The 14,079-nt window shown below is 45.3% G+C and overlaps 1 protein-coding gene and 1 pseudogene across 1 annotated transcript; both read left to right on the forward strand.

Moving 5' to 3' along the window:
- The first annotated feature begins 7,269 nt into the window (after positions 1-7,269).
- LOC128577682 (ferritin light chain-like) lies at positions 7,270-8,159 on the forward strand. The gene has a single exon (XM_053579962.1). The coding sequence runs from the start codon at positions 7,484-7,486 to the stop codon at positions 8,009-8,011; it is 528 nt and encodes a 175-aa protein (XP_053435937.1). The 5' UTR covers positions 7,270-7,483; the 3' UTR covers positions 8,012-8,159.
- A 409-nt stretch (positions 8,160-8,568) lies between these two features.
- Positions 8,569-9,113, forward strand: LOC128577681 (peptidyl-tRNA hydrolase 2, mitochondrial-like; annotated as a pseudogene).
- Positions 9,114-14,079: the final 4,966 nt, after the last annotated feature.

Consider the following 14,079-nt stretch of genomic DNA (forward strand, 5'->3'; position numbering starts at 1 on the left):
CTTTCATTTTTAAGAGCCTAGCTTTGTGAAAAAGTTTTACAGGCACAGGAGTACTAAGTTCCTTAAAAGAATCCAAGTCACTCAGTACTGAAAAATGATAAACAGCACTTCTCTGTATTGTCAGAAATCAGGGATTGGTTGGCTCGGAGCCTGTAGCATAGTGGTTACAGTGCCAACCACATACACCAAAGTTGGCTGTCAAACCCGGCCCAGGCCAGCTAACCAATAATGACAACTGCAACAAAAAATAGCCCGGAGTTGCGGTGGGCACTTGTAGTCCCAGCTACTTGGGAGGCTGAGGCAAGAGAATCAATGGAACCCAAGAGTTTGAGGTTGCTGTGAATTGACGCCACAGCACTCTACCGAGAGCAACACAGTAAGACTACGTCTCAAAAATAAATGAAGAAAGAAAGAAAGAAATCAGGGATTGGAGGATATAGGTTTATAAATGGTTAGTTCTTTTAGGGGCTAACTTTCAACTTATGTCCTGTTCTGGTAAGGAATTGTTGGGAAAACAAAGAAATAGAAATTACTTCTATTGACTTCCTCAAACATTATCAGAGCAGGTAGAAAACGAAACCTGACCTCTACCTAACACTATACATAAAAATTGTTTCAGAGTGAAGTATCAGAAATATAAATACTGGAGGGTTGAGAGGTAGGTATACTTTCAATCCCCATGCAAAGATGGTTAATCTTCTAAAGTACATAGAGATTCTCATCACATAAGTCGTTTGACCTGTAAGTGGATTCAAGGACTCAGAGGGCTGTTGATGAAGGACTAGAATTCCAGTGTAGTTAAGCTATACTCTATCGTAAAAAATGACTTTATCTGCTATCTTTAAAATGTTTTCCTAACAGAACATATAAATGATAAAAAGTGAAATCTAAGTCATACATCAATGAATTCTCTTTTAAACATTTATTTGCTTTCTCTACTCATAAAAGTAATAAATATTTAACTGTAAAAAAACTTAGATAATACAGAAGGTACAGGGAGAAAAAATAAATTACCCACAATTCCACCACTCGGAACCACCATTTCAAATATATTGGTTAATATGGTTTAATTATCTCTCCCTAAACACATATACACATATAGTACCTCTACAAAACTGGAATCTCACTATGTGTTCTGTTTTGAAGCCTACTTCTTTCATTCAACATTATTTGTGTCCTTGTCATCATTTCTAATGGCTGAATCAGGCTGGGCACAATTGCTCATACCTATAATCCCAGCACTTTGGGAGCCCAAGGCAAGAGAATCACTTAAGGCTAGAAGTGTGAGACCTCATCTTTAAAACCAATTTTTTTTTTTTTTTTGTAGAGACAGAGTCTCACTTTATCGCCCTTGGTAGAGTGCCATGGCATCACACAGCTCACAGCAACCTCCAACTCCTGGGCTTGAGCGATTCTCTTGCCTCAGCCTCCCAAGTAGCTGAGACTACAGGCGCCTGCCACAAGGCCCAGCTATTTTTTGGTTGCAGTTTGGCCGGGGCCGAGTCTGAACCCGCCACCCTCGGTATATGGGGCCGGCACCTTACCGACTGAGCCACAGGTGCCGCCCAAAACCAATTTATTTTTATTTATTTATTTTTTTAAGAGAGAGTGTCATTATGTCACCCTCCGTAGAGTGCTGTGGCATCACAGCTCACAGAAACCTCAAACTCTTGGGCTTAAGCAATTCTCTTGCCTCATCCTCCTAAGTAGCTGGGACTACAGGCGCCCACCACTACGCCTGGCTATTTCTTTTTTTTTTTTTTTTTTTTTTTTGTAGAGACAGAGTCTCACTTTATGGCCCTCGGTTAGAGTGCCATGGCCTCACACAGCTCACAGCAACCTCCAACTCCTGGGCTTAAGCGATTCTCTTGCCTCAGCCTCCCGAGTAGCTGGGACTACAGGCACCCGCCACAACGCCCGGCTATTTTTTGGTTGCAGTTTGGCCGGGGCCGGGTTTGAACCCGTCACCCTCGGTATATGGGGCCGGCGCCTTCCTGACTGAGCCACAGGCGCCGCCCACGCCTGGCTATTTCCTCCGTTGTATTTGTCATTGTTGTTTGGCAGGCCTGGGCTGGGTTCAAACCCTCCAGCCCTGGTGTATATGGCCAGCGCTCTAGCCACTGAGCTACAGACGCTGAGCCTGCCCTACTTCTTTTATCTGTCCAAAGTGTCACTAAGGCATGGCAGCCACATATAGCTGATTTCCACTGAGGTTTGGGGAAAATGAAAGACAATCACAACACAGGGCGGGAAGTAATCAAATTCACACCAGATATTACTGTTTCTGGAAAGTTGCTGCCATTCTCCACCACATGGTGACTTCTCATTAATGACATTCCTTCAAGGACCAGCCATGCTCCTGGGACCTTCTCCTCTCTACTTACCCATTTATGTTTTCTCTCTCTTTTTTGTACCTGAACTCTTCACTTCCTCACTCAAGTAGCCCTGAAAATTCCAAATGCCTCCTGCTTTATCATTTACTCCTTCCCACATCCCGGCCACCTGTTTCCTCCTTGAAATATTTTCTTCATTTGGCTTTAAGAACACTACATTCTGCTGGTTTTCTTCCTTCCTCACTGGCCACTCCTTTGCTGGCTCATTCTGTTCACCCTGACCTCTAAGCATTGGGTGTCCCAGAGGCTTTAAGCCTCTTTTCCATTTTTACTCACTTCCGGATGATCTCACTCAGTCCAATGGCTTTATGTTTTGTTTTAGAGACAGGGTCTCACCCTATTGCCTGGGCTGAAGTACAATGGCATCATCATAGCTCACTGCAGCTTAGAACTCCTGGGCTTGAGCCATCCTCCCAGTTCAGCCTCCCCAGTAGCTTAGACTACAGGTATGAAACACCACTCCCAGCTAGGGATCCTCCCACCTTGGCCCCTTAAAGTGCTGGATTACAGGCATGAACCACGGTGCTCAGCCAATTGAATGGCTTTAAATACCTTCTATACATTAATGACTCTCCGATTTGTATTTTCTTTCTCTCTTTATTTATTTATTGAGACCTAGTCTCACTCTGTCACCCTGAATAGAGTGCTGTGGCATCATCATAGCTCACAGCAACCTCAAACTCCTGGGTTCAAGTCATCCTCCTGCCTCAGCCTCTGGAGTAGCTGGGACTGCAGGCATGTGCCACCATGCTCAGCTAGTTATTTCTATTTTTAGTAGACACAGGGTCTCAACTTGGGCTCAGGCTGGTCTCAAACTCCTGAGCTCAGGCAATCCACCCGCCTTGGCCTCCCAGAGTGCTAGGATTACAGGCGTGAGCCACCACGCCTGGACCTATTAATTTAAGTTTTTTACATAGCTATGCCTCTAGCTACTGAAACTACTCATCCGTCCCAGCTGCATTGTATTTTCTGCCCTAATGTCCAGACTCATATGTCCAATTGCCTATTTAACATTTTTTTTTTTTTTGAGACAGAGCCTCAAGCTGTCACCCTGGGTAGAGTGCTATGGCATCACAGCTCACAGCAACCTCCAACTCCTGGGCTCAAGCGAGTCTCCTGTCTCTGCCTCCCACGTAGCTGGGACTACAGGCGCCCGCCACAACGCCCGGCTATTCTTTGGTTGCAGCTGTCATTTTAGTTTGGCGGGCCCGGGCTGGATTCGAACCCACCAGCTCAGGTGTATGTGGCTGGCACCTTAGCTGCTTGAGCCATAGGCGCCGAGCCCTATTCAACATTCTTAGTGGATGATTATTCTGTTTTTTATTCTTAATCTGTCCACAACTAAATTTTACATTACTGGCTCAGTGCCGGTAGCTCAAGCAACTAAAGCACCAGCCACATACACCAGAGCTGGCAGGTTCGAATCCAGCCTGGGCCTGCCAAACAACAATGACAACTACAACCAAAAAATGGCCGGGCATTGTGGTGGGCACCTGTAGTCCCAGCTACTTGGGTGGCTGAGGCAAGAGAATCACTTAAGCCCAGGAGTTGGAGGTTGCTGTGAGCTGTGATGCCACAGCACTCTACCCAGGGTGACAGCTTAAGGCTGTTTCAAATAATAATTAATTAATAAATAAATAAATTTTGCATTACCCTCAAATCTGCTCCTGCCTGATATTCTCCTTCTCAGTAAATAGCAGTTTCATTCTTCTTTGTGCTCAGGCCAAGAAACTTAGAATCATTCTTGAGTATTATCTTTCTGTCACACCTTGAACCCAAGAGTTCATTTGACCTGGTAGCAAATCCTGTCAGCTCTGCCTTCCAAATGTATCTTGGCTCTTACTACTTCTCATATTCCCCACCACTTCTCTGCCCTGGTTCCATCTTCCTGGCAGCCTCCCTGATGGACCACTGCAGTAGATTCTAATTGGTCTCGTTGCTTCCACTCTTGCCCAGATATAATATACTCTCCACAGATATCCCATCAATAATTAAGCCAGCAAAGGTCATGCTCTAGTTCAAAACTTCCCAATGGCTTCCCATCTGACTTGACTCAAATTGAAAGCCAACATGGTCTGTCCCCTGGCGCTCTCTCCAACCTCAGCTGCTACCACCGCCTTCTCCCCTTCTTTCTGTGCACCAGCCACATTGCTCTCCCTGCCATCCCTTGACTAAAGAAGTTCATTCTCATCTTGGGGCCTGTGCCTTTGTTGTCCCACCTCCTGAAATGTTCTACCAACACAATTTCTTGCCTCCATTCATTCATGTCTCTGACCAAATGGAGTCCCCTCAAAGAATCCTTCCTTGATCACCCTATCTAAGAATAGCACCCACATAACTGTCTAATCCTTGACACTGCTTTATTTCCCTTCACAGTATTTAATCTGACATTTGGTGATATTGTTTGTTTTTGTATTTCCTTTCTCTTCCATGAGGGCAGGAACTTGGTCTTTTTTGTTTATTGCTACATTCCTTTTATCTGGAAGAGGAATGGATATAGAAGGAATTCTGCAGATCCTTGCTAACTCTCTTAGTCTACCTTATGTAAGATCCAGATTTTCCCTGAATAGACTGTACCATCAAAGTCCCTTCAGGCAGGCCAGGAACAGTGGCTCAGGTCTGTAATCCTAGCAGTCTGGGAGGCAGAGATGGTTCAATCGTCGGATCTCAGGAATTCAAGGCCAGCCTGAGAAAGAACGAGATACCCCACTCCCTCTAAAAAATAGCTGGGTGTTGTGGTGGGGCCCTGTAGTCCGAGCTACTTGGGAGGCTGAGGCAAAAGGATCTCTTGAACCCAAGAGTTTGAGGTTGCTACGAGCTATGACACCATGGCACTCTACTGAGGGTGACCAAGTGAGACTCTGTCTCAAAAAAAAAAAAAAAAAAGTCCCTGCAGGCACTTTCCTCAGCACAAGACACATCCACCTCTGAGATAAAAATCTGGTCCCCACCGGAATGCTAAAGCCTGGCAGTCACAGATGTGCACCTTTTAGACTCAGGACATCCTTCATATAAACTCCCAATAGTAGAATTAGTAAGTTGTGAGCTGAACTCCCAGATTACCTTCAAAGAGATCAACACTAATTCCTCTCCCATCGGTGACACTCCTTCGTGATGTATGATGGTAATGATACAGGACAAGTGGCATCCCAGCCAGCTGGGTGGAGCTGGGATGGTGGGTGTGTGGCAGCCAGCAGAGGAACCAGCAGACTGGAGGGTAGGCAGGAGGGCCCCTGCAGAAGGCTCCAGTAGCCAGAGGTGCCAGACAACTGCTGGGGAGACACCGGCACCTTAGGTCTCCCTCCCCTTGCACTTGCGGCTGAACAGGGAACCCCCATTTCCTAGGCCTGGTCAATTTCATGTGGGTTTCCTAAATCTGGGAATGAAAGGGATTGTAGCCATTCATTCATGTCTCAGACACACCCAGACATGTCCCAAACACCCTGTCCCAGACACACTAAATGTAACTAACCAAGCCCAGCAGACCCGCTAAATGTAACTACTGAGGGCCCCATGCATATATCCCTAGACAAAGAGCCACAGACAGAGAGGGAGAGAGAGAGCTTTTCTCTCCCAACTTTGGTTTTCTTGACTTGGGTTTTCTCGCTCTGCCAGGAGCTCTGGAGTTTCTGTATTCTTTTCTATAAATGAATCCTGTCTTACCACTGATTTGTGGTCCACGGATTCTTCGAATCACAGAGACCAAGAACCTACTGAAAAGCGAAATTCTGGTATCAGTAATAATGGTGATAATGTTCCCCTTACTCTTCGTTAATTAGAAAATAAACAGATCTCTCTAGGGCAGTGTTTTTCAACCTTTTTTTTTTAACTCATGGCATGCTTGAACCTACAGTTGAACTTCCATGACACACTTAAATTTTAAATTATGTTGATCAAAAGAAAAAGGAGCCAGATGCGGTAATGGGCGCCTGTAGTCCCAGCTACTTGGGAGGCTGAGACAGGAGGATCGCTTGAGTCCAGGAGTTCTGGGCTGTAGTGTACTATGCCGATCGGATGTCTGCACTAAGTTCAGCATCAATATGGTGACCTCCCTGGAGCAGGGGGCCACCAGGTTGCCTATGGAGGGGTGAACTGGCCCAGGTCAGAATCAGAGCAGGTCAAAAATCCCGTGCTGATCAGTAGTGGGATCCTACCTGTGAATAGCCACTGCACTCCAGTCTGGGCAACATAGCAAGACCCCATCTCTAAAAAACAAAAATAAAATAAAAGAGTAGAGAAAAGAATATAAGTCAGGTGTTGTGCCGGGCACCTGTAGTCCCAGCTATTGGGGAGACTGAGGCAAGAGGATCACTTGAACCCAAGAGTTTGAGGTTGCTGTGAGCTATGATGCCACGGCACTGTACCAAGGGCAACAAAGTGAGACTCCTGTCTCAAAAAAAAAAAAAAAATCAAGAGAGTAACCATATTGCCAACTCTCTGAGGAATAAGCACAAAAGAATTAAAAGCAGGGATGCTAAAAAATACTGGTATACTTCATTGTCACATCAGCCTGATTCAATTAGCCAACAAGGGAAACAACTTAAGTGGCCATCACAAAAAATAGGTAAAAACAAAGTGATCCAGCCGTACACTGGAATATCACTCAGTCATTGAAAAGAATGAAGCTCTGACACAGGCTACAACATGACTGAACCTTGAAAACATCAGACTCAGAGAAGCCGGGCACAAAAGGGCAAATCCCGTATGATTCCACTTCTTTGAAATATCAAGAACAGGAAATTCACAGGACAGAAAGTCGGTGAGAGATTACTGGGGGTTGCAGGGAGAGAGAGAATAGAGAATTTCTGTTTAATGAGTACAGTGTCTTGGTTTGAGGTGATGAAAAGTTTGGAAAATAGAAAAGAATGATGGGCGGCGCGTGAGGTGGTCCCTTGGATCTGTGTCTTGCTTCAACAGTGTTTGGACGGAACAGACCCGGGGACTCCCTTTTTTCCAGCCTTCGGCAATTTTCCAGTCTCATTCTTTTCTTTTCCACTTGCAATCTCTGGGACCTTCTTCACTGCCATCTCCTGCCTCTGGAGCCAGCTAACACTGTTTTTTTGTGGTTAGTTCCTTATTACCGATTAACCATGAGCTCCCAGATTCGTCAGAATTATTCCACCGATGTGGAGGCTGCCGTCAACCGCCTGGTCAACTTGCATCTGCGGGCCTCCTACACCTACCTCTCTCTGGGCTACTATTTTGACCGCGACGATGTGGCTCTCAAAGGCGTGGGCCACTTCTTCTGCGAGTTGGCGGAGGAGAAGCGCGAGGGCTCTGAGCGTCTCTTGAAGATGCAAAACCAGCGTGGCGGCCGCGCTCTCTTCCTGGACGTGCAGAAGCCATCTCAAGATGAATGGGGTACAACTCTGGACGCAATGGAAGCCGCCTTAGCCCTGGAGAAGAGCCTGAACCAGGCTCTTTTGGATCTTCATGCCCTGGGTTCTGCCCGCACAGACCCTCATCTCTGTGACTTCCTGGAGAGTCACTTCCTAGATGAGGAAGTGAAACTCCTCAAGAAGATGGGCGACCACCTGACCAACCTCCACAGGCTGGCTGGCCCCCAGGCTGGGCTGGGCGAGTATCTCTTCGAAAGGCTCACTCTCAAGCACGACTAAGAGCCTGTGGAGACCAGTGACCTCTGAGGAGCCCTTTTCAAACCATCAGGGCTTCTGCCAGAGCCGCCTCCTCCAGCCACAAGGCAGCTTTTTAAACACCTTACAGGCTTTTCCCAAGCCTTGGACCAAATGGAAATAAAGCTTTGTGCACCTAAAAAAAAAAAAAAAAGAAAAAAGAAAAGAATGATGATTGCAGAACATTTGTGAATGGACTTTGTGCCATTTAATTGCACATGTACCAATTGCGAATATTGTGTGTAATTTTTTTGTTGTTATTGTTGTTGTTTTTGGCCAGGGCTGGGTTTGAACCCGCCACCTCTGGCATATGGGACTGGCGCCCTACCCCTTTGAGCCACAGGCAACGCCCTATTGTGTGTATTTTTATGGCAAGGTAAGAAATAATGTAATTCTAAATTCAATGCTAAAAAATTGAATTATACACCTTAAATGAGAAAAAAAAAAGAAAAAGAATATACTTACTGTGCTTTGAACTGCTTTCAAAAATAATTTAATTAGGAAGAATGAGAAGGCGCAAGTAGGAAGAAGAGTTGTTTTAGATGCCCTCCAAATCTTTGGTCAGGGACTATTTGGCTCATCCTGGTGTTTTCACCTTGGCTGCTGGAATTGCTTGTGGTATATGCCTGGGCTGGGGCCTCCGAGTATGTTTTGGGATGCTTTCCAAAGGCTTGATGAGCAAGACAGACACAGAGACAGGAACTGAAGCAAGCATCTTAGGAGAAAATGGGGAGTACAAAATGATTCTTGTGGTTCGAACCGACCTAAAGGTGGGAAAAGGAAAGGTGGCTGCCCAGTGTGCTCATGCTGCTGTTTCTGCCTACAAGCAAATTCAAATTCAAAGGAAAAACCCTGAAGTGCTCAAACAGTGGGAATATTGTGGCCAGCCCAAGTGGTGGTCAAAGCTCCTGATGAAGAAACCCTGGCTGAGTTAGTGACCCATGGGAAAATGCTTGGACTGACTGTAAGTTTAATCCAAGATGCTGGGCATACTCAGATTGCACCAGGCTCTCAAACTGTCCTAGGAATTGGGCCAGGACCAGCAGACTTAATTGACAAAGTCACTGGTCATCTAAAACTTTACTAGATGGACTTTTATGATGACAATTCCTCTTTGATGCCTGTCAAATTTTAACAATAAAAGCTGAATTTCTTTCCTCAATTTAAATATTCTTTTTTTAATTTTTTTTATTAATATTAAATCATAGCTGTGTACATTAATGCGATCATGGGGCACCATACACTGGTTTTATAAACAGTTTGACACATTTTCATCACACTGGTTAACATAGCCTTCCTGGCATTTTCTTAGTTATTGTATTAAGACAATTATATTCTACATTTACTAAGTTTCACATGTACCCTTGTAAGATGCACCTTAAATATTCTTGAGATGAAAATAAAACCCATTCCTGTGCTCTTCCATCAAAAAAAAAATAATTTAATTAATTATCTTTAAAATTTTTCACAGAATACTGGTTGAAAATCATTGCTGTAGAGTCAGGGAAACTTCTGAGTTATCATGCCCTGATGAGGGTCACCGGGTGGACTGACTTTGGTGAGAAAAAATGTTCTTCTGGCAGCTTCCATATCTGAAATTATGTCCTCACCAACACCTTAGATGTTTTTTCCATGATGCCAAGTCATGTTCATTCATAATTTCACTCCCTTCATAATTGCTTTTCAGTATGTGTTTTGTACATACGTTCTAAACATTTCCCAAGTTGAAGAATATTCCTTGAAATAAAGGAATTTACAACCATCCCGGCATTTATCACTTTACAAAGGTGTTTTCACTTCTGTTTTCTCATTCGACCCTTTTTTTTATTTTTATTATTTTGAGACAGTGTCTCACTTTGTCACCCTGGGTAGAATGCCCTGGTGTCACAGCTCACAGCAAACTCTTGGGCTCAAGTGATCCTCTTGCCTCAGCCTTTCTAGTAGTTGGTTCTCTCTCTTGCTCAGGCTGGTCTCCAACTCTTGAGTTCAGGGGATCCATCCCCCTCAGCCTCCCAGAGGATTACAGGCATGAGGCATTGCCAATTTGGCCCATTTTATAGGTGACAAAACCAGAAGCACAGAGGGGAGGGATTTGCCCAAGTTCACGCACTACTCATAAGTCAGAGCCAAGACTAAGAATCCTATGAGCTTCTCAGCACGTGCCACTCTTCTGTACACAGTATCCTGCCAGGCCCACCACTACCCAAAGTAGGTTTATTTGACCATCATAAGAAGGATGCTTGTAGCTCAGCAGCTAGGGTGCCAGCCACATACACCAGGGCTGGCGGGTTCGAACCCAGCCTGGGCCTGCCAAACAACAATGGCAACTAAGCAACAACAATAAATAAATAAATAAGAAGGATGACATACACAGACATTGTGAGTTCTGAGCTGAGTGACAGCAGAATGGAGGTATTATGTTGAAATGGCTTTTGCTTAGATTGTGATGTCATTTCTGTTATCACAGTGGTGGCTGCAGTGCTGAATTATGCTAGGGCAACTTGATTAGGCTGGGAACTCCATTTCCTAGAAGCCCCACCCTTGTATGATTCCAGTTAGAGCTGGCCAAAAGAGAAACTTGTGTTGGAACTGTAGGGAGGAAGGCCAACAACAGTCACTGCCTTTGGCAGGTTTCCCGTCAGATAGGGTGATGGACAGAAACAGAGGAGCCCTGGGGGCCCTGCAGCTCCAGCTTATCCTGCTCTCCTCTGCCTGGCACCCAGCTCACATTCCTACTGTTGGCTTTGTTCACCAACAGCTGCCTCAGGCCCACCACCAGGGGCCTAGCTGTCCCCACACACAGCCTGGAGCTACCCAGAGGCCACAACTTCCCATAAACCTCTCCAAGAACTCCCCCCTTTGCAGTGGCTGGATGTGCTTGGCTTCTGGAATTTTTCTGCAAGCTCTGATTTGTCCAACTTCACCAGCGCTGCGGCAGCAGCTTGTAACTCTCTGTTCCTCATGCTCCTCCTTCCAGACATTCACTTCCCCAGCTCTTGCCACATCTGTAAAAGATTTTATTCCTAGAATTCTCATAGTGGCTTGGCTTCCCTGGCTAAATTCTGATTGATACAGTACTTACAGATTTCGCTTTACTTTAAGTGAAAAATAGCACAAGAATTATTCCAGATTGCAAGGCAAAATGCCACGTGGTTTAGAATCTATATACCCCATATGCCTGATTTATAGACTGAATGTAAGGACACTATTAAATGAACAAGTAGAGGGTGAATAATATATGCCTTCCAAACAGACCAAATTGGGAAAAGAGATGAAAAGAATAACTGAAAAGATAGAAACTTCTTGATCTTGTTTTTATAAGATAAAAGGATGGAAGAGGGGAAGGATTTGGTAGTAAAACCCTTTTATTAGTCTTTGGATATTTTCTTTTTTCTTTCTTTTTTTTTTTTTTTTTGAGACAGAGTCTCACTTTATCACCCTCGGTAGAGTGCCATGGCATCACAACTCACAGAACCTCCAACTCTTGGGTTTAGGCGATTCTCTTGCCTCAGCCTCCTGAGTAGCTAGGACTACAGGCACCCGCCACAACGCCCGGCTATTTTTTTTTTTTTTGTTGCAGTTTGGCCAGGGCTGGATTTGAACCCACTACCCTCGGTATATGGGGCCGGCACCCTACTCACTGAGCCACAGGCACCGCCCATGCCCAGCTATTTTTTTAGAGATGGGGTCTCACCCTGGCTCATACTGGTCTTGAACTTGTTAGCTCAGGCAATCTACCCGCCTTGGCCTCCCAGAGTTCTAGGATTATAGGCATGAGCCACCATGCCCGACCTGTCTTTGGAAATTTTCAGTTAAGTTTTACCATAATTCTTTAGGACACAGCCAAAGAAAATAATCAGACCAGTCTACTCAGAGTCTAAGTAACTATCCTGTATGACTTGGAAGAGAAGGTCATGTACCTAGGAAATCTAGTTCTTTTTTTTTTTTTTTTTGAAACAGAGCCTCAAGCTGTGGCCCTGGGTAGAGTGCTGTGGTATTTCAGCTCACAGCAACCTCCAACTCCTGAGTTTAAGCAATTCTCTTGCCTCAGCCACCCAAGTAGCTGGGACTACAGGCACCTGCCACAACGCCCGGCTACTTTTTGGTTGTAGTTGTCAGTGTTGTTTGGCAGGCCTGGGCTGGATTCAAACCTGCCAGCTCTAGTGTACGTGGCTGGCGCCTTAGCCGCTTGAGCTAAAGGTGCCAAGCCAGAAATCTTGTTCTTTAAATATAAAATATGCAATTACAGGCTCGGCATCTGTAGCCACATACACTGAGACTGGTGGGTTCAAATCCAGCCTGGGCCAGCTAAAAAAAACAATGACAACTGCAACCAAAAAATAGCCGGGCATTGTGGCAGGTGCCTGTAAACCCAGCTACTTGGGAGGCTGAGGCAAGAGAATTGCTTAAGCCCAAGAGTTTGAGGTTGCTATGAGCTGTGATGCCACAGCACTCTACCAAGGGCAACATGGTGAGACTCTGTCTCAAAAAATGTATATATATGCAATTACATGTGAACAGGAGCAAAGACAAGACAACATTCAAGGATTCTTAACCTTTTTTTTTTTTGGAGACAGAATCTCATCCTGTTGCCCAGCCTAAAGTGCCTCATCATCATTATAACTCACAGCAACCTCAAATTCCTGGGTTCAAGCGATCCTACTGCCTCAGCCTCCCAAGGAGCTAGAACTACAGGTGTGTGCTACCATGCTTGGATAATTTTTCTATTTTTAGTAGAGATGGGGATCTCTACCAGTAAGCTCTTGGTCAAGGTGGTCTCAAATGCCTGAGCTCAAGTGATCCTCCTGTCTTGGCTTCCCAGAGTGCTAGGATTATAGGCATGAACCACCAGGACTGATGGGATACTTAGACATTTAAAAACCCTACAGAGCCAGGCACCGTGACTCATGCCTGAAATCCTAGCATTCTGGGAGGCCGAGGTGGGTGGATTGCTTGAGCTCAGGAGTTCACGATCAGCCTGAGCCAGAACAAGACCCCATCGCTACTAAAAATAGAAAAACTAGCCCGGCATTGTGGCGGGTGCCTGTAGTCCCAGCTACTCGGGAGGCTGAGGTAGGAGGATTGCTTGAGCCCAGGAGTTTGAGGTTGCTGTGAGCTGTGACACTCTACCCAGCGCGTATCTTTAAAATGTGCCCCCATCAGGTGTCTGGTCACTTATTAAAAAAAAAAAAAAAGTGGCTATTTCCTTTCACTATTCTGAATTAATAAGCCTGGCTTCATAGGACGGTAAAATTTTATTTCCACCAAGCAAATATAGATCACTTTGTCCTTGGCTACTGTTTAAATATGTTCTTTCTCTCATTTGTAGTAGAGCATACTTGGATTCCGCGGCACTAATGCTGACAGTGACCAAAGAGGGTGAAATGCTCCCAAGCCAGAACAGTCCTCAGCGGTAGATTCCTCCTCTGCCATTGGTCACAGGAGCGCCCAGGAGAGCCACTTTGTAAGCCGGACAACCTCCGAGTCCTCCTCATAGAGACAAAGAAGAGAGGGAACCTCTCCACTCTTGGGACCACCACGGGACTCGAACTCTTGGGTCTGCATGTGGGTTCACCTCCAACTTGCTGAGTTTACCTGGGAGTCCTTGTTCTCTATGGCTGCCCTAACAAACTTCCACAAACTTGGTAGCTTGAAACAAGAGAAATTTATTCTCTCATACTTCTGGAGCCTAGACGTCCAAAATCATGGTTCCCATAGGGCTATACTCCTAGCTTCTAGGTTGCTAGCAATCCTTGGCACTCCTTGGCTGTGTCTGCATCATTTTAGTCTCTGCCTCTGTCATCACAGCTCTGTTCTCTTCTGTGTCAAATCTCTTTCTGTCTTTCTCCTATAAAGACACTTATCTCTAGGTGTGGTAGCTCATGCCTATAATCTCAGCACTTTGGGAGGCCAAGGCAGCAGGATCACTTGACAAGAAGAGTTTAAGATCAGCCTGGGCAATATAGTGAGACCCTTCTCTCTACAAAAAAAACTTTTTTGAAAATTACTTGGGGTTCACTCCTGTAATCCTAGCACTCTGGGAGGCCAAGTTG

This window comes from Nycticebus coucang, chromosome X (genome assembly GCF_027406575.1).
Source record: "Nycticebus coucang isolate mNycCou1 chromosome X, mNycCou1.pri, whole genome shotgun sequence".
NCBI classification, from domain to species: domain Eukaryota; kingdom Metazoa; phylum Chordata; class Mammalia; order Primates; family Lorisidae; genus Nycticebus; species Nycticebus coucang.